This window comes from Grampus griseus (genome assembly GCF_964374135.1).
Source record: "Grampus griseus genome assembly, chromosome: 15".
In the NCBI taxonomy this organism is placed as follows: Eukaryota; Metazoa; Chordata; class Mammalia; order Artiodactyla; family Delphinidae; genus Grampus; species Grampus griseus.
The window spans coordinates 50,552,207-50,577,388 of record NC_139009.1 but is presented as its reverse complement, the minus strand read 5'-3'; the positions used below and the strand labels follow the sequence as shown (position 1 = coordinate 50,577,388).

Here is a 25,182-nt window from a genome sequence, read left to right as displayed (position 1 = left end):
CATGTTTCAAAAGAAGAAACAGTAAAGCTCTTTTAAATTTCTATTTTGGAATTTTCCTTTTATGACTTTCCAACTTTGTATTCTACATACCCAAAGTTGGATTTTTTTAATGGAAAAATTGATTTTATTCAGTATTTAACATGTCACAGATTCATCATACACTGGTTTACATAAATTTTCTTTGTATGTAGGATTCCACAATGCATCATAGCCTAGGAGTTCAGTCTGTGTGGATTTATCTACTTTTGAAGCAAAAGTCTTCTGTAAATGCTGGACTTTTTCTAACTCTTCCTGAAGTTGGGAAATGAGTTCATCCTTCTCTTTTACCTGCAGCTTCAAGCACTGAGCATTCATCTTTTATATCCCAACAAATTCTCTGCCAGCAAAACAAGAAGCTCCCAAGACAAGATTGCCTGTTAGAGGAATCCCCTACATACCTGAAGTTATACTTACAGTTGACCCTTGAACAACACGGGGGTTGGGGTGCAGACGCTCCGTGCAGTGAAAACTCTGTGTTTAAAACTGTACACTCGGGCTTCCCTGGTGGCGCAGTGGTTGAGAGTCTGCCTGCCGATGCAGGGGACACGGGTTCATGCCCCGGTCCGGGAAGATCCCACATGCCGCGGAGCGGCTGGGCCCATGAGCCACGGCCGCTGACCCTGTGCGTCCGGAGCCTGTGCTCCGCAACGGGAGAGGCCACAACAGTGAGAGGCCCGCGTACCGCCAAAAAAAAAAAAAAAAAAACCGTACAGTCGGCCCTCTGTCTCCATGGATGTCTTCTGCATCCATGAATTCAACCAACCTCAAATCGTGTAGTACTGCACTACATATTTAGTGAAGAAAATGTGAGTATTAACTGGACCTGCCCGCACAGTTCAAACCCGTGTTGTTCAAGGGTCCACGATATACTGTAGTATAGTCTTAGAGAAATATATAATGTTGTATTTATAAAGGTAATATCAAAAGGGTTACCTTTAAAGGGATTTAATTCTTCAATCACCATTTATATCTTACAAGTTAACCTGAAAAAATTCGAATGCAAATGAGTCACTCAATTGTTCATTCTGCATAGTGCCAATACCTGAATACTGACTATTTTGAACAAAACTATGACTGTTTGGATTAGTACCGTTTGATGGTCCTGACTCATTTATCATACTGTTATCTGCACAATTAAAGTCAGATCCCTCAAATGCCTCTGACTGTGAAACAAAAGCAGTAGTACTAGAACTGGCGACTGCTGACATCCTGGAAGAGGACATCTGATGGAGCTGTCTTAAGTCTCTTGGGTCTAACACTGAAGTACAAGCAGGATTTTCAAGATTCATGCTCACAAGTCTTGGATTATCAGTCTCCCTCATGCTGTCATTACTGGGCGTTATCATGTTCACAGGGCAATTAGGCAGCATGCTGGCATCAGAAATACCATATAAGTCAGCTGGTGACACGGATGATGCTTCCATTCTGCCTATGTCATTAGTATTGTTATAAATGCAAGCATTAGACACATTCAAATCACTCACAACAGACATTTCCAGGAATGGTGGGATAACTTGTGAATTAGAGGAAAGTGTCCCTGTCGAAAAACTACTCAGTGAATTTGTATTGACTGAACGTGAGGTGGCGTGGGCCACTGATGACCAGCTTGAAGAAGGCTGAGGTACCATTGGGGGTATGGCCGAAGCATGATGTGGCAATGCACTGGAGATGGGCGCAGATGAGGAATAGTAGGATTCTGCTTGACTTGAAACTGGCCCGGATGTTTCTGTCAAAACTGCACCATGCGAAAACAAGACTGGTTCTGTGGGGGAGGAAATGTATTTGTACAAAACGGAAATGAACAAAATTATAAAAAGCATTACTTCTAAATTAAAATTACATAAACACATAAAAAATTTTAAAGGAAACCAATGTAACACTTCAAATAGAAATGTTAAATAGCACTAAAAATTATTACGAGTCCAAAATTGAATTCTTTAATACTAATTGTTTTACAAATACCTATAAAATAATTTTGGTAAGTTACTTTGGCATTGAAAATTTCACTCCAGTTAAATGTGGAAATCTAGCTTCTGAGGCCCTATAAAGGTATTTTTGAAATGTGAAAGATAAATATCAGAATTTCAGTTAATGGGCCTCTAAATATTCAAAATCATTTCATATTCTCCTCTTTAGGAGAATATGGAGAGATGGAGGAAACATTCATTAGGGATGACTTAAAAATCTACATAAATTTCCAAGCTATATTAAGATACTACTCACTCTAAGGTACTACAAAATTCCCAGTCAGAAAAAAAATAAACGAGTCTGTATTTATTTACATGTTATATGACTGCTGTACATATTAAACCAAGAAAAAGCTCTGATTTAAGAATGTAAAAAGAAAAAAAGTCTTCTAATTAACCCTGGTTGAATGATCTAAACCAGAATTTGGCAACTTTATTTCCATAAAGGGCCAGAGAGTAAATATTTTAGACTTTGTGGGCCATATAACCTCTGTTGGAACTACTCAACTCTGCTGCTATAGTACAAAAAAGCAGTCATAGACAATATGCAATCAAATGAGCTGTGTTCCAGTAAAACTTTACAAATAAATAAATAAAGATAGGCAACTGGCCAAATCGAAATCATTTCTTCCATGACACACTGTAATTAGTAAAATTACCACCATATGAATGAAATGTAATTTCTCAAACAATAAATCCCCAAAACATAATCATAGTTGGCAACAGGTCTTTCGGAAGCTGAGATCAATTCATTCAATATTCATAGCATAAAAAATATGTAGGAGTGGAATAAATCAAAGAGGCAGTTTTCATTCCTAAGAATGGAATTCCAATATACTGTGCAAAGCACTGGTCTCTCTAATCACAAGGAATACTCTATAGGGAATAAAATACCTTTTTTGATGAATCTTCCTTCTCCAGTTGATCCTAAGGGACTAGGTCTAGGTCTTTCAGGAAAATTAACTCCTATGATAAATTTTTTCCATTATTAAATGTAATTTGAAAAACAACAGTATATCAGTTAAAATTTGAAAAACTGAATAAAGCAAAACAAAACAAAACAAATTTACTTAAATACAAATCAATCCAAAATGTTCAGGGACCTCCCTAGTGGAGTGGTGGTGAAGAATCCACCTGCCAAGGCAGGGGACACAGGTTCAAGCCCTGGTCTGGGAAGATCCCACATGCCGTGGAGGAAATAAGCCCATGCGCCACGACTACGGAGCCTGCGCTCTAGAGCCCGCGAGCCACAACTACTGAGGCTGCGTGCCACAACTACTGAAGCCCATGCACCTAGAGGCTGTGCTCTGCAACAAGAGAAGCCACTGCAATGAGAAGCCCGCGCATTGCAACGAAGAGTAGCCCCCACTCGCCGCAACTAGAGAAAGCCCGCGGGCAGCAACGAAGACAAATGCAGCCAAAAATAAATAAATAAATTTATTAAAAACAACAATGACAAAATATTCTTACCACAATCCTGCCACAGTTTCTGGAAAAGGAGAGTTGTTTTTTGTTTCTTTGCTTTATTGCCATATGTATCTGGTTAGAAAGAAACCGAGAAAACGTGATTCATCATGGGATTATGCTTCCTCTCCTTTAATAAATATACAGATGTTTTACTCCTACATAGAAAATGCTTTAAATAAATGTACGTAAGATGGATTTATAAGTGTCACAAACTACATCCCAAGTCAGTAATAAAGGATATTTTTCTTAGTAAAAAATAGTTTATAATATTCATCTTGTTTTCTTATAACACCTACAAGTCACCAATGTCAATTAATGCAATAATGGCAGATAAGGACCAAAATGGAGACCACTTTCTGAGTGGCAAGTATGCCATCTATCAAGAGGGCACAATAAGGACCAAAATAGAATCTCAAATGTAAAACAAATTTTGATAAACAGTTTAGAATACTTTGAAATTATTCCAGATACCTTTCCTAAGGAAGAGATTCAAAGATCACAAAGATCAGTCAAAAATCAACCAAAAACTTTCAGGAAAAGAAACATAAATTATGAATAAACACAACTGTATTCAAGTGTATCTTACAAGAAAATGTTCTTAGCAGGACTAACTTCAAGAAATATATAAAACATTACCATGAAAAAGTCATACCTTTTTCGTCTGGCAGATATCTAAAATCCATAGATTCACTAACTTCCTGGTCAGAAGGTCTTCGCAACTGCATTTTTACTGTTACCGGTTCCGTTATAGCTTTGCAATATGGTGGAGTCTTGAAAACAATGGCTACTTGACGGTGTACATCAGCTTGTGAAAAGATACCTTTTGCTTCCCAATCGTTCAACACAAACCGAACTTCTATGTCATCTAGTGAATACGAAAGCAAGTAACAATGGGAAAAGAAAGTAAAATGTATCTATCAATCTAAAATATATTCTGAATTCAATGAAACAAACAAAACAACAACAAAAAAATACCTTTCTGAACTTTGTCACAGAGTAGAAATATTTCATCTCCTCCTCTGACACTTCCACAGTTCTTGTTTACACGACAGATCCTTAATTCTGCAGTATTAGGAGCACCTAAATATAAAGGATATTTTTAATGGGTTGCTACCTTAGTAATATGTCTTATTCCTTTCTGATGGAGAATTTTAGGAAAACAACTTACAGGATAGATAAAAGCTTTAGAGTATAAATAAATTAAGGGCACTCAATACCTTAATCATCCACATCTGTCCTCTGGTTTAGAGTGTTATGACTTCATTTCTAGGCAATGACATGTCCTCTAATTAAATCTCCTTGCTTCTAAATTCTGATTCGTCCTATCCATCCTATACACTGTCATCAGATTAGTCTTTTTAAATCATGACCATAACCCTGTGGCAATGCAGTTTTCATGCTTCCTATTATCTGGTCAACATTATTCCAATAATTCCCTGGCATTCAAAGCTCTCCATGATGAGGATATTCTGATTTACCTTTATAGTTCTATGTCCCACTATCCTTCTACATGTAAAACTGGTATAGTCATACACCACTGGTGGGTGCATATATAAGAGCATACAAACACACAAATATTTGAGGGCAATTTCATAATCTTTTAACACTATAAATATCCATATCCTTTCATCTAGCATTTGCCAACATTTCTACAAATTTATGCTAGAGACATTTGCACAAGATATGCACATGTGGGATATTTACTGCAAAACAATTTGCTAAAGCAAAAAGAAAAGAACTGAGAAGGAAACAAACCAAATGTCTTGTAATAGGGTAATGATTTAGTAAAATTATGATATACGGAAATATGCAGCTACCGAAAAGAATAAGGTACCTGAAAGGTAAAGAGGTTCAAGATATGTTGCTAAGAGGAGAAAAAAAAAAGTTAAAAAAAAAATCAATGACGATTTTTCAAAAAGTTGCCAAAAATATATTGTGTGAATGATGGTGATGATGATGAAACGAGGTATTTGTATATATATGAAGAAGAAGCCAGTGAAATATCTTTGGAGGATGAGATGTATAGGAGGTTTACTCTCCTCATTATCTACTTCAGATAAATAACGTCTACCCCGTAATGTTTGAATTTTTCCTATAATAAACACTTTTTCTAATTACAAAAAAACTTTAAAAAATCATTTTAAAGAGCTAAGCCTACAAATACAAGAAAATAAATTACTTACGGTTGTCATAAATTGGGTTAGAGACAATAGGACGTAGAGCAGTTGTCAAATTACCACGTTCGTCAGGGAGGAAAACTTGAAAACATAATCTCACGACATTGAGGTCACAGTCTTCAATATCAAGCAGCTCTTGCTCAGAGACTGAAAAGTATATATATTTTTAAGAATACAGAATAGTCACATAGAACTAAAATCCTGCTAAGTCCTCCTCCCTGCCCAATATAGCCTATAACCTTTAGTAGCATCCAAATCTGTCCTAACAAAAATAGAATGGTACACAATCTCAAGACTGCTTTTTAACCTTTTCATCATATAGTCACTATCCAACATAATTTGTTAAGTTATGACCATGGTCAGGAAGTAACTACCCCAGTCATGTGAAATTTAGAGCAGAATCCAAACTTGACATAAATCAAATTTTTACAAAAATGGTTGCAGGTTATACACAATAGAGAATAGGCATTCATTCATTAATTCAACAAATATGTATTTAGTCCAGTCATGTATTAAGGACTCTGTAAATTATCTCCAAAATCTATATAAGAATTACTCCATTTTACAGATGAGGAAATGATTTTAAAGAAATGAAATTGGGACTTCCCAGGTGGCGCAGTGGTTAAGAATCTGCCTGCCAATGCAAGAAACACAGGTTCGATCCCTGGTCTGGGGAGATCCCACATGCTGCGGAGCAACTAAGCCCATGAGCCAAACTACTGAGCCTGTGCTCTAGAGCCTGCGAGCCACTACTACTGAAGCCCGTGAGCCTAGAGCCTGTGCTCCACAACAAGAGAAGCCATTGCAATGAGAAGCCCGTGCACCACAACGAAGAGGAGCCCCCGCTCGCCGCAACTAGAGAAAGCCCTCATGCAGCAACGCAGCCAAAATAAATCAATTTACTAAAAAAAAAAAAAAATTAAATTAAATTACTTGTCCAACATTTCACAGCTAAGAAGTGGCACAGAAGAATTCAAACTCAGGCCACTGAATTCAGAGCCTATGCTCTTAAAAACTGAACTCTATTAGAAAATTTTACATATGTTTTGCATAAAAATGACATACACAGGAATATCTACAAAAACTTAGATCAATATTTTAGGGATTAAATACCAAGAGGATAGTAGAGGAGGTAAGTCAGCTAGTTTCCATAAGAAATTTTATGTGCAAACTAGGTTTGCTTAAAAAAAAAAAAAAGCTACAGCAGGAAAATTTTACAGTTCTGAAAAAAAAGTTTTTAAACATTCTTTATTACAGAATATAATGACAGTTTGTTAAATTGCTATTTAAAAGAAATCCAGTTCCAAAGGAAAATATTACTGCCTTTTCAAAGATACTATAAGGTGCAGCAATCAACCATAACTAACATAGCCGTATTTTTAAAAAGCATGAAATACACATATTAAATTATATGAACATTTTTAGTTTTCAGAAAGTATTGAAATTTGAAACACTAAGTTTGAAAACAGTTAAAACCCCAATTCTTTTTTTTTTTAAATTAATTAATTAATTTATTTTTCGCTGTGTTGGGTTTTCATTGCTGCACACAGGCTTTCTCTAGTTGCAGAGAGTGGGGGCCACTCTTCGTTGCGGTGTGCGGGCTTCTCATTTCAGTGGCTTCTCTTGTTGTGGAGCATGGGCTCTAGGCACGCGGGCTTCAGTAGTTCTGGCACGTGGGCTCAGTAGTGGTTCATGGGCTCTAGAGCGCAGGCTCAGTAGTTGTGGCACACAGGCTTAGCTGCTCTGCGGCACGTGGGATCTTCCCAGACCAGGGCTCGAACCCGTGTCCCCTGCATTGGCAGGCGGATTCTTAACCACTGCGCCAACACGGAAGGCCAAAACCCCAATTCTTTACAATTAGCAATAACTAATAAAAATGACAATGTACCTTTTTTTTTTAAATCTAGTCTGATAATATTGATCTTTTACTTGCAGTATTTAGTCCTATTACATACATACATACATACATACATACATTTATTTATTAATCTTCTTTTAACATCTTTTTTTTATATCTTTATTGGAGTATAATTGCTTTACAATGGTGTGTTAGTTTCTGCTTTATAACAAAGTGAATCAGTTACACATATGTTCCCATTATCTACTCCCTCTCGCATCTCCCTCCTTCCCACCCTCCCTTATCCCACCCTTCTAGGCGGTCACAAAGCACCAAGCCGATCTCCCTGTGCTATGCGGCTGCTTCCCACTAGCTATCCATTTTACATTTGGTAGTGTATATATGTCCATGCCACTCTCTCACTTTGTCACAGCTTACCCTTCCCCCTCCCCATATCCTCAAGTCCATTCTCTAGTAGGTCTGTGTCTTTATTCCCATCTTATCCCTAGGTTCTTCATGACATTTTTTTCCCTTAGATTCCATATATATGTGTTAGTATACGGTATTTGTCTTTCTCTTTCTGACTTACTTCACTCTGTATGACAGACTCTAGGTCCATCCACCTCACTACAAATAACTCAACTTCGTTTCTTTTTATGGCTGAGTAATATTCCATTGTATATATGTGCCACATCTTCTTTATCCATTCATCTGATGATGGACACTTAGGTTGCTTCCATCTCCTGGCTACTGTAAATAGAGCTGCAATGAACATTTTGGTACATGACTCTTTTTGAATTATGGTTTTCTCAGGGTATATGCCCAGTAGTGGGATTGCTGGGTCATATGGTAGTTCTATTTGTAGTTTTTTAAGGAACCTCCATACTGTTCTCCATACTGGCTGTACCAATTCACATTCCCACCAGCAGTGCAAGAGTGTTTCCTTTTCTCTTGGGGACTTCCCTGGTGGCGCAGTGGTTGGGAGTCCACCTGCCGATGCAGGGGACACGGGTTCGTGCCCCGGTCCGGGAAGATCCCACGTGCCGCGGAGCGGCTGGGCCCATGAGCCATGGCCTCTGGGCCTGCGCGCCCGGAGCCTGTGCTCCGCGGCAGGAGAGGCCACAACAGTGAGAGGCCCGCGTACCGCAAAAAAAAAAAAAAAAAAAAAAAAAAAGAGTGTTTCCTTTTCTCCACACCCTCTCCAGCATTTATTGTTTCTAGATTTTTTTGATGATGGCCATTCTGACTGGTGTGAGATGATATCTCATTGTAGTTTTGATTTGCATTTCTCTAATGATTAATGATGTTGAGCATTCTTTCATGTGTTTGTTGGCAATCTGTATATCTTCTTTGGAGAAATGTCTATTTAGGTCTTCTGCCCATTTTTGGATTGGGTTGTTTGGTTTTTTGTTATTGAGCTGCATGAGCTGCTTGTAAATTTTGGGGATTAATCCTTTGTCAGTTGCTTCATTTGCAAATATTTTCTCCCATTCTGAGGGTTGTCTTTTGGTCTTGCTTATGGTTTCCTTTCTGTGCAAAAGCTTTGAAGTTTCATTAGGTCCCATTTTTCTATTTTTTTAAATTTTTTTGTGGTACGTGGGCCTCTCACTGCCATGGTCCCTCCCGCTGCAGAGCACAGGCTCCGGATGCGCAGGCCCAGTGGCCATGGCCCACAGACCCAGCCACTCCGCGGCACGTGGGATCCTCCCGGACCGGGGCACGAACCCGCGTCCCCTGCATCAGCAGGCGGACTCTCAACCACTGCGCCACCAGGGAAGCCCCCATTTGTTTATTTTTGTTTTTATTTCCATTTCTCTAGGAAGTGGGTCAAAAAGGATCTTGCTGTGATTTATGTCATAGAGTGTCCTGCCTATGTTTTCCTCTAAGAGTTTGATAGTTTCTGGCCTTACATTTAGGTCTTTAATCCATTTTGAGCTTATTTTTGTGTATGGTGTTAGGGAGTGATCTAATCTCATACTTTTACATGTACCTGTCCAGTTTTCCCAGCACCACTTATTGAAGAGTCTGTCCTTTCTCCACTGTACATTCCTGCCTCCTTTATCAAAGATAAGGTGACCATATGTGTGTGGGTTTATCTCTGGGCTTTCTACTCTGTTCCATTGATCTATATTTCTGTTTTTGTGCCAGTACCATACTGTCTTGATTACTGTAGCTTTGTAGTATAGTCTGAAGTCAGGAAGCCTGATTCCTCCAGCTCCGTTTTTCGTTCTCAAGATTGCTTTGGCTATTTGGGGTCTTTTGTGTTTCCATACTTAACATTTTGGTACATGACTCGTTTTGAATTATGGTTTTCTCAGGGTATATGCCCAGCAGTGGGATTGCTGGGTCATATGGTAGTTCTATTTTTAGTTTTTTAAGGAACCTCCATATGTACTTTTGACTGTTTTTTTTTTTAAACTACACTCAGTAGCTATCACAACATTAAAAATTATTCCATTGTCAGCAATCTTAAGCCTAGCATTTCAAAGAGCCTACAAAAACATATTTGTACAACTAAAAGGTCAAATGTTATGATACAAACACCTGTACCACAGCAGCATACTCTCCTGGCACAATTAGGTATGCAATGAGAGATCTACCTCTTCAAAATAATTTTTTATAGCATTATAAATTTAGAGGTGAAGACATTAGTGTTTCCCAATTCCAAAGATGAGTAATCAATAAACACAAAAATAAACTGACAAGTTTAAAAACAAACCTATGTGAATGGATAAACTGTGACAGCTATACAATAAAAAAGAACTATGGATATATATGCAAAAATGTACGCATCTTGAAAACATTATGTGAGCAAAAGGAACTAGATATAAAATATATACCACATGATCCATTTATATGAAAATTCTAGAAAAGATTAATTGATGGCAACAGAAAGCAAATTAATAGCTGACTGGAGCCAGAGATGGGAGAGGGAATTGACCGGGAAGTGGACAACGAAATTTTGTAGTTAATAGTGGCAGTAGTAGAAATATTCCTTATCTTGATTGTGGTGGTGTTACATATATCTGGGTGGATCCTACTGTATGTAAATGAGACCTCAAGAAAAGTTTATTTAAAAATCTTTTAAAATAGCACATAAAAGAAAAATAAACTCGTTAATAAACCAGGAATGGGAATGAAGATATATTTATTATAAATCACAATATCACAGAAACCCAGAGAGGTAAGTTCAGAATAAGAGGACTCTTTTTTCCAGATATAGCTTGCCAATTTTGTAAGAGGTAGCTAAGACGATAAGAAACCAAGTTGAACTCTCAATAAACTACAGGCAAAAAATAAAGGAGTTCAGGGTCTGCTAAGGATGGAGAATCTGATAAATGCCCAGTGCTTTGGTTGGGGCTCTGGAGGAGCTATACCCTAGGAGTAAGGGTGAACTGGATGCAGAGATACCAGACCTCACCTAAATCATTCACTAATTTTAGATGATCTGGGACTGCTAGTGTGACAAGCCACCCACCACAAGAAAGTCTTCTGAAGGAAGAAAACACCCTGGACCTAAACAACTTTGCATATAGGATGACTGGTATTCTATTTTAAATAAGCAGGCATAAGAAGAGACAAAGTAATTTTTTTTTAAAGAAAAGAAAAACAACAGACTATAGAAACAGACCACAAAGGTTCCAAATAATGAAGTTTTCAGATACATGATTTAAAATAACTACACTTAATAAATGTAAGGAGTTAAAGACAATATTGAGAGTTTAGTAGAGTACTTGAAACTATTGGAAAAGGAACCAAACAAAATTCTAGAACTGAAAAATACAGTGAACTGAAATTTTAAACGTCATCAAATTTATCAACTGTTTTATAGAAAACACTTTGTGTCTTGTCTTTCTATATAAGCCAAGGACTAAAATCTATTTACCAATATTTTATACTAAGAGTTTTCTAAGTGTTGATTTACATTAAAGTCTTTAATCCATTCGAAAGCTGATTTTTATATATGGCGAGAGGTGGGAATCCAACTTAATCATTTTTTCCAGCTTTGCTTATCAAATATTTCCTCCCTTTCTCTTGATCTGACATGCCACCACTGTCATTTACTAAAGTTTCATATTTTCTTAAGTCTGTTTCTGGGCTCTCAATTTTACTCCACTGGTCAATTTGCCTATTGTTACCCCAATATTACTTAATTAGTACTTATTCATAATAAACCCTAATATCTCATAAGTATTTCTTCAGAATAAACCCTAATATCTGATAAGGTCAGTTTTTCATCACTATTCCTCCTCTATAAATTATCCTCCTTTTCCTGTTCAGAATCATCTTATCACTTTAGTGAAAAATCTTGTTGGGAGTTGTTTGGAATTTCACTGAACCCATATATCAATTTGGGAAAAAATGCAATGTTTATAATATTGATATTAAAGAATATGATATACCTCTCCATCTATTTAGGTGTTCTCTATTATCTCATAATAAAATTTTATAATTTTCTCTAAAGAAATCTTGATCATCATTTCTTAGAGTTGTTGCTAGGTATTTTATATTTTCTGACAATATTTTCTTTAATTATTTGCTGCTGATGTATAGAAATGTAACTGAATTTTGTATGTTAATTGTACAATGCATTCACCCTTTTAAACATTATATTAATAATCTGTATATCCTTTCGAGTTTTCACTGTAAATAATAGCTTCCAATAATTACAGTTTTATTTCTTCATTTTCGATCAGCTCTGTGCACTGGTTACAATCTCCAGTACAATGTGGAATAGAAGTGGCAAGAGTGCACATCCTTTTCTCATTCCTAACTTTAAAGTGAATGCTCTGGATGTTTCCTCCACTTAGATAATGCTTGCAGTAGGCTTTTAAATATATAGCATGATACAGAATGTCTTATTTTAAAAATTCTGCAATGTGAAAAATGATAGTTGAAAAATCTAGCAAAAGAAAGCATGAGACCAATCAAATTCTCTTAAATTTCTCTTAAACTAGTTTAAAATTTCCCTTTATATGTGATCAAAAAGATACATACAAGGTAACAATTATTCTCCTTAATCTATCTTTAGCAATAAATGTCACTCCTGAGTCCTAAGAGCAGTGTATATGCAATAAGAATTTCATTTTTATCAAAAAGATATGATCATGATTTATTTGTTTTCAAAGTAGGGATTAAATTTTTTAAATCAATTATAACACCTACTAGCTCTAGAGATGCGACTTTTCTAAAATTTTAATTATTGCTAAATATTACTAAAATTTAAAAAGTAATTAACAGGGCAAAAATGTACAGTATATAGATTAACAATTTTAAGAGCTATGTCTTATTTAAGGGAAAAAAAACAAAGTTTAGTTATAATTCTTTTAATTTCTGTTACTTAAAATGTATAGTTATAATAAAAGCTAACATTTAAGCGCTTGTGTGCCAGGCAAAAGGTAAATGGTCATAGCAGTCTATCATTAATTACTCATTCTTTCAACGTATTTATTGGGCTTCTATTATGTGCTAAAACAAATGCTAGACAGAGATATGAAAAGACAGCCTGCCCTTAGTGAGATTAGTGTCTGGATGAGAAACAGATGCATAAACTAAAATTACATAATGTAACGTGAAAAGTGTTATAATGGGAGTATGTTCAAGGAGTACTGAAGGCATAAAAGTGCCCCAAGTTCTGCACAGCGTAATAAAGAAGGCTTTCTAAAATGACTGCAATGAAGGATAATGAAGTACACAAGAGCTTTTTTTTCTTCTTGCTGTTTAGGCTTTAAGTTTTAAGTGGTGAGGAAATGCTCTTATTTTCTTGTATTAAACCAGACTTTTAGAGACAAGAATCTGTTAAGAGACTACCTGTCTTTTTAAACTGTATTCTCTTTCAGACTACCAAAATAAAATAATCCCCCCAAACCCAACTGCAAAACAGCCTTTGTGCTCTCACAACAACTCAATGTCCTCTGTACATGGAAAAAAAGTAAAGTGACTAATAAAACAGAATTGCAAATACTTTATTGTAAAAATCTTATGGATTTTAATCACTGAATATTAGAATTCCTTATATGTCATTAAATACATAGTTAGAAAGTGACAATTAAAAATTTTTTCCCTGCTTTTGCAGTAAGAGTCCCCTATGAAGTCTAACTGACATTTTTTTGGTGCCAGCTAAATGGACACTGTTAAAATTTGATAATGGAGCCCTTAAATAAATTCCTCACACAATTTAGACTTCAGCACGTTATTAGATAATTTGAACAGGTATTTTACATGAAGCCTCAAGTTTAATACTACTTGACTGTTATATGTCCCTATCTGCAAGAGACAGTTCCTGTTTTAAAGAACTAATGGCAAGAAAGATAAGGACTCGCCTTAAAACATCCTAGATACATGCAAAGTAAAAATAATTTTTAATAGTCTTTGCATTTTCACATATTTGATCTTTAGGGAACAGACTGTCATAATGAGATAGTCTATAGACCAGAATTTGTAGACCCTATTCTGCTAAACATTTCCAATTCCATTGTTTCTATATATCATAAAGATATAACACAAAGTCGGCTAGTATCTTGTTATCTTTACCAGTATAATTTTCCTGTGTTAAGTGATACATCTATAAAAAAGTGTCAGTTCAGCTCTGACAAATTCCTACATAAGTGGTAGAATTTACCAGTATATCCTGAAAATAGCATAGAATAAACAACCAAGAAAGGTCTATAGCTGAGTTCAGATTTTTTTAATTAGTTTTTAGGGTTTTGAGTTTTTTCAGGGGGATTAACCATATTAGAATATGTACAGCACTTTGGGAAAACAGAATACTTTGCTCTGAGAAGGTCACAGCTTGAAAGAAGTGTCCCTTAAACTTGAGGGATGAGCAGAAAGAATTCACCATGTAGATTAAGGTATTTCATGCTAGGAACTGCACGTATAAGAACACAGTAGCAAGAAAAAATATGGCTCTTCCAACATGACAAGTAATTCAGAATGGCCAAAAGTTCAGATGGCATGTGTGCACTCAGTGCTAGGGGAAGGACGGACAGGAAGTTGAGGCAGAGGATGACAGCTAGAAATGACGCTGGAATGGAAAACAAGGATCAGATTATGAAGGGCTTTAAATGCCATGCTTGAGAAACTGAATCTAGCAAGTATATCAGGGTTTCTCAAAGTGTGGTCCATGGATCACTTGCATTAGAATCATCTAGGGCAGAGATTTTCAAATTGTAGTTTGAGACCCAATGGTCATAAAATTAATTTAGTGGCTTCATTAAGCATTGTCTTCAAAAAAAAGAAAAAGAAATGGAATTGAATAGAATAGAAAGCATACTGCATGTACTAAGAGTTTAGGACCCATTGGTCATAAAATTAATTTACTGGGTTGGACATGCATTTTCTTTAAAAAAAAAAATCAAATGGAAAGGAATGGATTAGAGAGTATACTGCATGTAGTAAGAATATTGTTTTTTATCTATGTGTGTACGTGTGCATGTGTATGTATTGAGTAGACAAATAAAATCTATTTCCTACTGTGAGTTGCAGTTAAGAAACACGGATCTAGAGGCTTCTTAAAATGCAGAGCCCAAGGCCCCACATCAGACCTATCAAATTAGGGGAAATGTGGCCTGGATTCTACATTTTTAGCAAGTACTAAGGGATTCCTATGCACATTCAAATTGGGAGTCACTGGTGAAGATGATGTGGAGTCACTGAAGGATAATAAGCAGAGTTCTGAACTGATTCATATTGGTTTCAGAAGAATCTTTTTGGATGTAGAGTGTATAAACTGCTTGGAGGGTGATCTAGAATAGAGGCAGGAACACAAGTTTAGAGGCTATCAATAACAGTCCAGGCTAAAAACTGATGTAAGCTTACATTCCTACAATGGTAGTGAGAAGAACAGAGACGACTGAGAGATGGTCAGGGTAGATGAACAAAACAGTTTTTCTGGAATAGAGAATGGTTCATGAAGAGGAGCAGTGGACAAGAAGGTAGGAAAGATACGTTGGAGCTACATGTGGAAGATTTCCAATTTAGGGCCATTTCGTTTTTAAACTATTTAAGGAGCCATTGCAACTTTTTAATCACAATAATATAGTGATTATATTAATATAATCAATAATAATATAATATCAATAATCAATAATAATATATAATCACAATAATAAAGCACTGTTCTAAGATTATTCTAATGGGTGGGGGCGGGGAGTTAATACAACAGTTAATACAACAAGCATAGTTGAGATAAAGCAATGTGCCTGAGAGCCAGGCTACCTGTTTTCAAATCCTAGCTCCACCAGGTATTATTTCCTTAGGATAATTTTCAAAAGTGGAAAATTTCTGGGTCAAGAGTATGCTCATTTAAAATTTTGATTTATTGCTAAAGTAAAAGGCCAACTTTTAAATTAAAGTGGCCATCAAGTCTAGGCATAGTATGAAACAGGGATAATGCAGTATAAAACAAGGAGATTATAAATAATAGCTACCATTTATTAAGTATTATTTGTATGTCAAGGAGTAAATGTTAAGTACTTTATGTACACTATTTTATTTAATCTCTGCTTTACAGAAGAGAAAACCAAAGCTTTGGTTACTTAACTTTCCCAAGTCACGTAGCATGTACAAGTGGCAATGCTGGAATTCAAATCCAGATCTCCTGACTCCAGTGGAAAGGGCATTAAAACGGAAAATGCAGGAGTCAAAAGGCAGATGGGCCATCTGTGGAAGTTTGGGGGGTTTTCTGATTTTTGTTTTTACCAATCCAGAACAAGGCATGATATTAATAACATATACTCATATAGCACTTAGAATAGTTCCTAGTACATAATTAGTGTTTTACATATTTTAGTTCATTTAATTCTTATAACAACATATGAAGTAGGTACTATTATTATCTCTACTTTATAAATAAGGAAATGAAGGCATAGAAAATATTTAAGGAAAAAAAAAATCACACAAGTGGGACTTCCCTGGTGGCCCAGTGGTTAAGAATCCACCTGCCAATGCAGGGGACACAGGTTTGAGCCCTGGTCCGGGAAGATCCCACATGCCACAGAGCAACTAAGTAACTAAGACCATGCACCACAACTACTGAGCCTGCATGCCACTACTACTGAAGCCCACGCGCCTAGAGCCCATGCTCTACAACGAGAGAAGCCACCACAATGAGAAGCCCACACACCACAACGAAGAGTAGCCCCTGCTCACTGCAACTAGAGAAAGCCCGCGCGCAGCAACGAAGACCCAACACAGCCAAAAATAAATAAATAAATAAATTTATTTTTTTTAAAAAAATCACACAAGAGTTCAAAGTCTATATTCAATGGAGTTTTTTTAGTAAATTGAAAATAACTTAAATGTTTATTAATAGATGACTAGATAAACAAATTAAAGCCTACCCAAACCACAGAATACTGTTAAAAAGTAAACTAGATTTATAAGTACTAATATGGAAAGATGTTTAAGATATATTCCTGAGTGAAAAGTACGAAGTAGTAGATTAGGAAGTGTAACATGACTCCATTTGTATAAAAAATACATGTGTGTGTATATATATACATGACACATGTATAAAGAAAATTCTAGAAAACTTTACATCAAATTTAACAGTAGTCTCTTACAGTGAGTAATACTGAAGAGAAAGAAGGGAACTTTTGCGTTATACTAAATAGTATGAAAAATAAAGACCTAGAGAAAAGAGATGCAGACCTTATAATTCATAAAAACACTACTTGTCTATGAGGATATTCTTTAAATTATCATCATATCCCTGCAATTATTTTTAAACTACCACAAAAAACACAAACTAACAATATAAGGATATCTTAAATATGACAAAGAAATCTATTCTTTGAAAATTTTATAGTTGTTCAATACCTGAATCATGCAGATTTAAGTGGCTGCAGATGACTTTACAATGGAGACCACTGTAGTGTAGGGTGTCAGCTTGGTAGTCATTTTTCTATTCAAGAAATATAGCCCTCACCTATTCTGTAGCAATTGTGGCATCATTACCAGGTGCTACACCAGACAGTGCCATCCCCAACAAAATCCACTGAACAGTAAATATCTAGCCGTACACACAAATATACTATGAAAATATTTTGTATAGCCTCTACTATTTCTATACTACTTCCACATTGGGATTAGTTTAAGTTTCACTGTTGAATATGCCCTTGAGTTAAATGCACTCCAATACCTTATAACCACAGTGCCTATTCAATATTCAAAGGGGAGAGTATATATTGTCTGCTGGAGTGGCAAAAGGAAGGCCACATTCCAAAAGAATCAGAATATTTTTGAGAGGGTTTTCTTATAGAAAACAATGAAACTCTTCACTGATAGTAGAAAGCCTTGTGTGAATAAGATTTTTTTTCCCAATACTGAAGCATTTTAAATATACTTCGATCCTCATTTACAGGTGTAAGACAAGTATATAAGTTAACACAGAACTTAAGACAGCTTTTAAAGCACAGGTTGAAGATACAAATAGAAATCATTTATCACAATAAGTCAATATCCAAATAATAGAATTAATTAAATCAAACATACTTACCATTGAAAGGATTGATTCCTGCCCTTATTCTTGAAATAATAGCTTCTTTTACTTCTTTTTTTTTTACACATCGAATACCCAAATTTTGAAAACTAGAAGGAAAACACAGAACTTTCAAATTTCCTTATAGCTGAATACAAGGACACATAAATGAGGTTTTATTAAAGGATACTGCAAAAATCAAGCATATAACCAGCACTGAAAGGTCATCATAATGTCAGATGGAGATATTAAAAACATGAAGTACATTTCCAATTGCTATGATAAAGATGTGAGGATAAAAAAATGGGGCTATATTTCTAAGAGAACTGTTAAAAGAAAAGCAGTGTATACTTTGTCACTTTTACATACAGTATTTTATGGTTAGATCTTACTAATATTCCTGCATCAAATATACCAAAGTGGACAAAGATTAAGAGGAAAGCAACACCAAAAAGCTAAAATTCACCTCCCAAACGAATTCATAATCAAATCAATAAAATCTGTACATTTGATAATGTAAAGCAAAAGTTGTAAAAAGATGCCCACAGGCTGACACCTACAGGTATAGTTTTGCTGAGCTCATAAAAGTGTTGACTACATTTTTAAAAAATGTGCGTAGACTACCAACATTTAAAAACCAGGTAACTGCCTATAAACATTCTGGATTTCTGGCTTCTTTTGAACATTTTAAAGGTCTGGCAACAGCAGGTTGGCACAGAAACACCTGGCTGGAGCTAAGCACCTGCAGCCCCATTTATACAGGGCTCTGCAGTTCGCTACAGTGCCTGCTAATCCTCTTACACCTCAACCTCTCCACTCCATGGACATCTGGTTTTTGACTTCAAATGACTTCACGGCCAGCAGCAGTGGAATATGTTTTGTGCCTTATCATATGAAGTTATAATAATCATTCATCATAAGAAAGCATCAAACTACATATTTTTTTCATTAGAAAGATATTTAATACCAACAATAATATTTAACAAAAGTTTCAAAATGTCATTTATGGAAAATTTCTCAACTGCTACAAATATTACTAATTTGCATATGTGTAGTACAGATGATGGTGGGGGGAACTCCCCTACCACCACCAGTCATACTTGTTCCCACATGGAAAAACCATGACATCATTAAAGTTGGGTGGGTGTGAATAAGGAAGCAAAACTTGGTTATACTAACATTACTATTTGTTCAAACTTGACATGGCCCTTTGCACCAGGAGGTCGCTTGCCTTGTTTGCCCCCTCCATGCACTGTTGTCTTATTGTTCATGCTCTTCACATTCACCACACCTGTGATTTTGTTAGCACCTAAAATATCTTTAACATTTCCTTCTTCTGCCTCCAATAATTAAAAAGTCAATCTTAAACTTGTAATCCTTTCTCGAAACCCTGAAATCATGATTGTCTTCCTCAAAAGTATTCCACTTCTTTGAAAGATTCTTAGGTTGGTTCTCACTTTTTCTTTGACAAAAGATTTTAAAGAACTCTTTGTTTTTATATATTTATATACTACTTGACAGTTTCATCTGAATAATCATATTTGACTCCTATTCACACACTGAAATTCTGACATGAGGAAACCAAGGATCACAGAGATTATCTGAATCAACTACTCATTCATTCATAGTCATTCAACAAGTTCTGGGGTTCCTACTACGTACCAAAAACTCTGGTAAGTAATGGGAGTATACAATCCCTCCTCTCGTGGAGCTTACAGTCTAGAGCAGGGGTTGGCAAACTATAGCCCATGGACTAAATCTGGCTCACCACCTACCTGTTCTTGTAAATAAAGTTTTACTTGAACAAACTTATTTGTTGGCATATTATCTACAGGTACTTTCATGCCACAACAGCAGAGTTGAGCAGGTACAGTAGAGACCACAGGGCCTGCAAAGCCTAAAATATTTACTGTCTGGTCCTTTACAGAAAAAGTTTGCTGAAACTTTTTTTCTAGTGCAACAGACATGAAGTAATCGCACACCAAGATGCTAAACTGAAATCATGACAAGTTTTATAAAGGAGATACACATTATGTCACAGGAACCTATGATGGGAGAGAGTTGATCAATTAGTATGTTGGTGATGGAGTCATGGAGAGAAGTGGATAGATTCAAGACCTATTTAGGAGGTACCTGTTAGTGAATTCAACGTGTGCACCTCTGTGAGGAGGTGTCAAGGATGACACCTATGTTTGGGGCTTTTACAGCAACTAGTAAAACAAGGTACACTGGAAGACCAATTTTGAGAGGAAAGAGGTATATATGATCAGGGCAAGATCATGGTTTGGGGCATATTCTATTTGAGGTGCTTTTGAGCTATTTAAGAGAATATGTCAAAAAGGCAATCACCCTTTTTACCATTCCCTACTGAAAGAAACCAGGGATCCTTAGAAACAACTGAAGATTTCAAGGCTTGGGCAAGAAAAGTACGAGTAAGTCTTGAACACTTCGCTGTGTCAGAAAGTAAAGAAGTGCTCGAAGAAAGATGGGGACATGTCAAAAGGACACAGGAAACAGTTTGAAGGGGCTTGCCTTGGTCAAGTTTGGGTCAATTTGAGAATCAAAATAATAATGCTAGTAATGGACTAGCATTCAATTATAATACACTGAATAAAAGAATCCATGAGTCTATAGTGTTATTTTTTCAACTGAGGTAGGGGAAGATGGAAAAGTTCTTTACAATAGAATGCCAATTAATATCACCAATGGGAAAAAACTAATATAGCGTCTCCTAAAACATTATTTTGAGAATAATACAGCATCACCTCTGTAGATTTCTCATCCAAAATATTTCATGTTAACATGAAATTATTATTCATGGTAACATGGACATAATCATGAGCAACCATTCAGACTAATCCACATTGAACAACATTCTTCAAAACAACCTAAACTCTTCAAAAATGTTAATGTCATGAAAGACCAACAAAGGCCAAGAAACTGTTCTAAATCAAAGGAGACTAAATAAGCATGACACCTAAAAATAATGTATGATCCTTAACAGGATCTTGGATTGAGGGGAAGGGTAGGACAGCCCTAACAGGCATTATTGGGCATCACTGGACATAATTAAGGTAGTCCAAAAATTTAACTGCCTGTAACTAGGATTGAGAAAGAACAGCCAGAGAAGTAAGAAGTAAAACAGGAAAGTTTGTTCTCACTAAATCAGAAATCAAGGAATAATAATGTTCCAATAAAGGAGTAATCTACAATGTAAAATGCTATTGGGAGGTCAAATAATATAAGCAGGAAATACTTCTTGCCAAGTTTGTATAACTAGATAGTTTATGTTTTGTGTTGTTACTGAAAGAGGAATATTTTTAAAGTATACTTTCTAAATGGTTACTGCTAGTATTTAAGGAGGCTACTAATCTTTTCCTGTTGCAATTGGTTTCATTTTTCCTCAAAGGCAACATATGTTCGTTACAAAAAATGAATTATAAAATAAACACCAGTTAAAAGAACATAAAACCCCACAATTCTTCCCACCCAGAGACAACTACTATCAATACCTTAGTGTTTATACTACTATGTGTATGTACACATTTACTTTTGAAAAAATTATTTATCACGTACACCTGAAACTAAAACAACATTGTTAATCAACGATGCTCCAATATAAAATGAAAATTAAAAAAATTATTTATCACACATTGTTTTAAAGCCCTATTTTATTTATATAAATATTGGGAATATCATTCTATACAAAGACATATTTGCAAGGTTATTTTTAAGGCTACATAGGAGTACACTGCATGGATATACCAGTTTATTTAACTAATCCCCCTTTGTTTATTATCTGGATTGCTTCTAACTTTTTGCCATCACAAACAAAGCTTCAATGAACATCGTTATAGCTAAATTTCTGAACATGCTTAATTAGAAATTATTTCCTCAGGATAAATTCCTAGAAATAGAATTGCTAGTTCAAGAGACATTCATATTTTTCAGGCTTTTGCTATGTAGTTGTTAAAATGCCTACCAGAAAGATTATATTTATTTACACTCTCACCAATAGGATGAATGGATCCATCCAGCAGCCTCAAACACAAAGTATTACATACTTTTTTAAAATCTTAGAACTATTGCTGTATGTTAATTTTATAACTGCCCTTTTCAAATAATAATTCCAGTTTTCCAGTTGATTTTCTCACATCTGGCAATTTTTAAGTTAACTATCAATGAAAAGAGAGTAAAAATTTATGAAAGAAAATATTTCATAAGTTGTTCAAACTAAGAAAAAAAATCGCAGCATAAAATAAGTTTGTTTACTTTTAGTTACAATAAAGAAGTATTCCTGCTACCATCATGGACTGTGTCTACTAATAAAGAATGAAAGGGTAGTTCCAATGCAAATGATAAGAAAATGTAAATGTATACTATAGTAAGTAGAAGTACAGTGAGGAATTAGTTTATTCTGCTAAAAAATAACAGATGTACATGGATAGGAATCAAGAGCATTCATTCTATGCTTATCCTATTCCTAAAAATGTCTGTGACTGTGTACTTACAACAAAGGTCTGCGTTCTTGTCCAAATTCTGCTTCATAGTAGCCATCTCTGCAGTCTTTTCCTACTAAATCATGAGGATGAGGTTTATGTGGGATATTCTTTGTTACTAATGTAATTCTCACTTTTCCTTTTCCATAGTAGTTCATAATCTGAAAAGGGGGGAAATTAAATATATGATCCATAAATACATCTCATTAAGAACTGATCTACAAAATGAGAGTTCAATTTATATAATATAGTTAGCACTGGATAAATAAAGTCCAATTGACTGGCAACTGCAGTTTGGATGAAACTTTACAGAGAATACCAGTAGAGGAGAATTTTACCTCTCAGTTCCTTGGCATATTATTTTGTGCCCTAATTCAATTGGTCATATCATCTGATTTCTGCTTATTTTCCTTTGAAAACAAGTAAAATTACACCAAAATATTATCACATAGCATGAGGAAATTCTAAGATGTTGAGTCACTGAATGCCATGCTCTTATATTCATTGTCATACCATAAACATCCCTTCAAAGTATATATTTAGGGCTTCCCTGGTGGCACAGTGGCTAAGAATCCACCTGCCAATGCAGGAGACACGGGTTGGAGCCCTGGTCTGGGAAGATCCCACATGCCACGGAGCAACTAAGCCCGTGCACCACAACTACTGAGGCTATGCTCTAGAGCCCGCAAGATACAACTACTGAGCCCGCGTGCTGCAACTACTGAAGCCGGTGCGCCTAGAGCCTGTGCTCCACAAGAGAAGCCACGGCAATAAGACGCCCACGCACCGCAACGAAGAGTAGCCCTCACTCGCCGCAACTAGAGAAAGCCCACACGCAGCAATGAAGACACAATGCAGCCAAAAAACAAAAAAGTATATATTTAAGCCATAATGGAAATGATAGCACACAAATATGATCATTTTACTTAATACATTACATTCCATTTAAAAAAATATTTGTTAATCAGTAAGCATACTGCAAGTGTTCACTGTATAACAGGCAATAAATCAAGTTGAGTTTTGCAAAATTAAGTTTTCACACAGAACACTGAGAAAGAAGAGAAGAGTTAAACATGGGAGAGGACGGAAGCATGTGGGGATGAGCTAATGTTTAGGTTGGAAGCTGGCAAATTTGCAAGCACAAATGACAAGGCAGTTAAGTAAGAATAGGTGGTTTCACAGGTAAAAGGGCATTAAAATTCATAATTTTGAATTTAAACTTAATTTGAACAGTAACCAGAAAGTATTTATTGCTTTTCTGAATAAAAGAGAAGGTAACAACTTAAATGTGTAAGGCTGGGAATTCCCTGGCGGTCCAGTGGTTAGGATTCTGTGCTTCCATTGCAGGGGCACAGGTTCGATCCCTGGTTGGGGAACTAAGATCCTGTAAGCCGTGTGGTGCAGCCAAAAAAAAAAGAAAAAAGAAAAAAGCATAAGGTAGGCTAATGTAGAACTCAAGCTGCAAAGTTGTTTAGAACATACTGGAATGGTAAGGATATAGACCTTAGAAATATTAAAGAGAATGTATAGAATAAGCTGAATTATGGAGAAGAGCTAAAATTCACTCTTAAAGGAATAGAAGATTACTGTTTTCTTATTTACCTTTTATTAGCACCTCTCCCATTTTAACATTATATAAAAAGACTTAGATCTAACTCAAATCCATATTGCTAACAAAAAAATGTGATAGAAGATTGGAATTTGTAATTCAATATGTAATTTTGCCATTGGCTTGTTATATAACTTAGCATTTCCTTTAAGTTCAATAGAGTAAACTCTGTAAATAATCTAGTTATAAAATAGTGAATTCAGATCTGCTGATGAAACATTGAATAAAACTTTTCAAAAATCCACTCTGCCATTAAGGTTTTAAATTGGCATTTAAAGAATAAAAAAAAATCATTAAAAACTGAAGGAAATGTATATAAATATAAAATACAAATATGGTATAGTTTATAATTATAGTATATTACCAAAGTCAAACTGCTTTCGAAATTTATGCTAATATGAAAAAACTATATTTAAAAAGTGACAATATTTCAAATCAGTCAAGGCAACCCAGAGTATCAGGGATAGGCAATAAAGGTAAGGGGGAAAAAAGACAAAAAATGTTCTCTTTTTACATAGACCCTAGATTAACCAAGTGACTGCAGGAAGAATTCTAATTGAATTCCCAAATGCATGTTTTCAATCTACAGAACAATTCTGATCACCTCTGCAAGGAGAGAATGCTTTTTCCTCATTAGCTTTTTGTTCCATGAAAGGGATCATCATCCAAAAGCTGCCAATGTATACTAAGCACTGGGAATCACTCTACTTAGATTAACACACAATGTATAACTATCCACAGGGATGAAGAATCCATGCTGTACTTAATAAATGTCCCTAGAATTCTATGCAGTATATAGATCAATTAAAAAGAAAAAAAAGGAAGAAAAGCTGCTGGAGATCACTGTGAAGAAGCTGGGTCTTTAACATAGTTGCTGTAGCTAAAATATGAAGCAACTAAGAGACAGACACACACAGGAGAATGGTCTATTACCTGGATAGACGGGTATGTTCGGTTGTTGTCTGTGCTGTGCTCCCCTGGAATGCTGCCTGCTGATCGCCCTTCACATTTGTATCTAAAACGCATTCCCCTCTGCCTGGGTTGTTCAATTATCTCTATACGTGGTTCATTACCACCTGAAAATTTTAAAAGGGGGGAGGGTGA

At 35.7% G+C, this 25,182-nt stretch overlaps 1 protein-coding gene across 1 annotated transcript in view; it reads right to left on the bottom strand.

Annotated features, from left to right (window-relative positions):
- Nucleotides 1–1,010: 1,010 nt before the first annotated feature.
- REL (REL proto-oncogene, NF-kB subunit) overlaps nt 1,011–25,182 on the bottom strand; it is a gene marked incomplete at its 3' end in the record, with an annotated part of 34,257 nt that continues 10,085 nt past the window's right edge. The window contains exons 2-10 of the mRNA XM_082672036.1: nt 25,012–25,154; nt 22,482–22,630; nt 17,989–18,080; nt 5,657–5,797; nt 4,449–4,553; nt 4,126–4,338; nt 3,477–3,545; nt 2,901–2,972; nt 1,011–1,801 (exon numbers count right to left, since the gene is read on the bottom strand). Of these exons, the coding sequence (XP_082528162.1) occupies nt 1,011–1,801; nt 2,901–2,972; nt 3,477–3,545; nt 4,126–4,338; nt 4,449–4,553; nt 5,657–5,797; nt 17,989–18,080; nt 22,482–22,630; nt 25,012–25,154 (1,775 nt within the window). The remainder of the gene's footprint in view (nt 1,802–2,900; nt 2,973–3,476; nt 3,546–4,125; nt 4,339–4,448; nt 4,554–5,656; nt 5,798–17,988; nt 18,081–22,481; nt 22,631–25,011; nt 25,155–25,182) is intronic.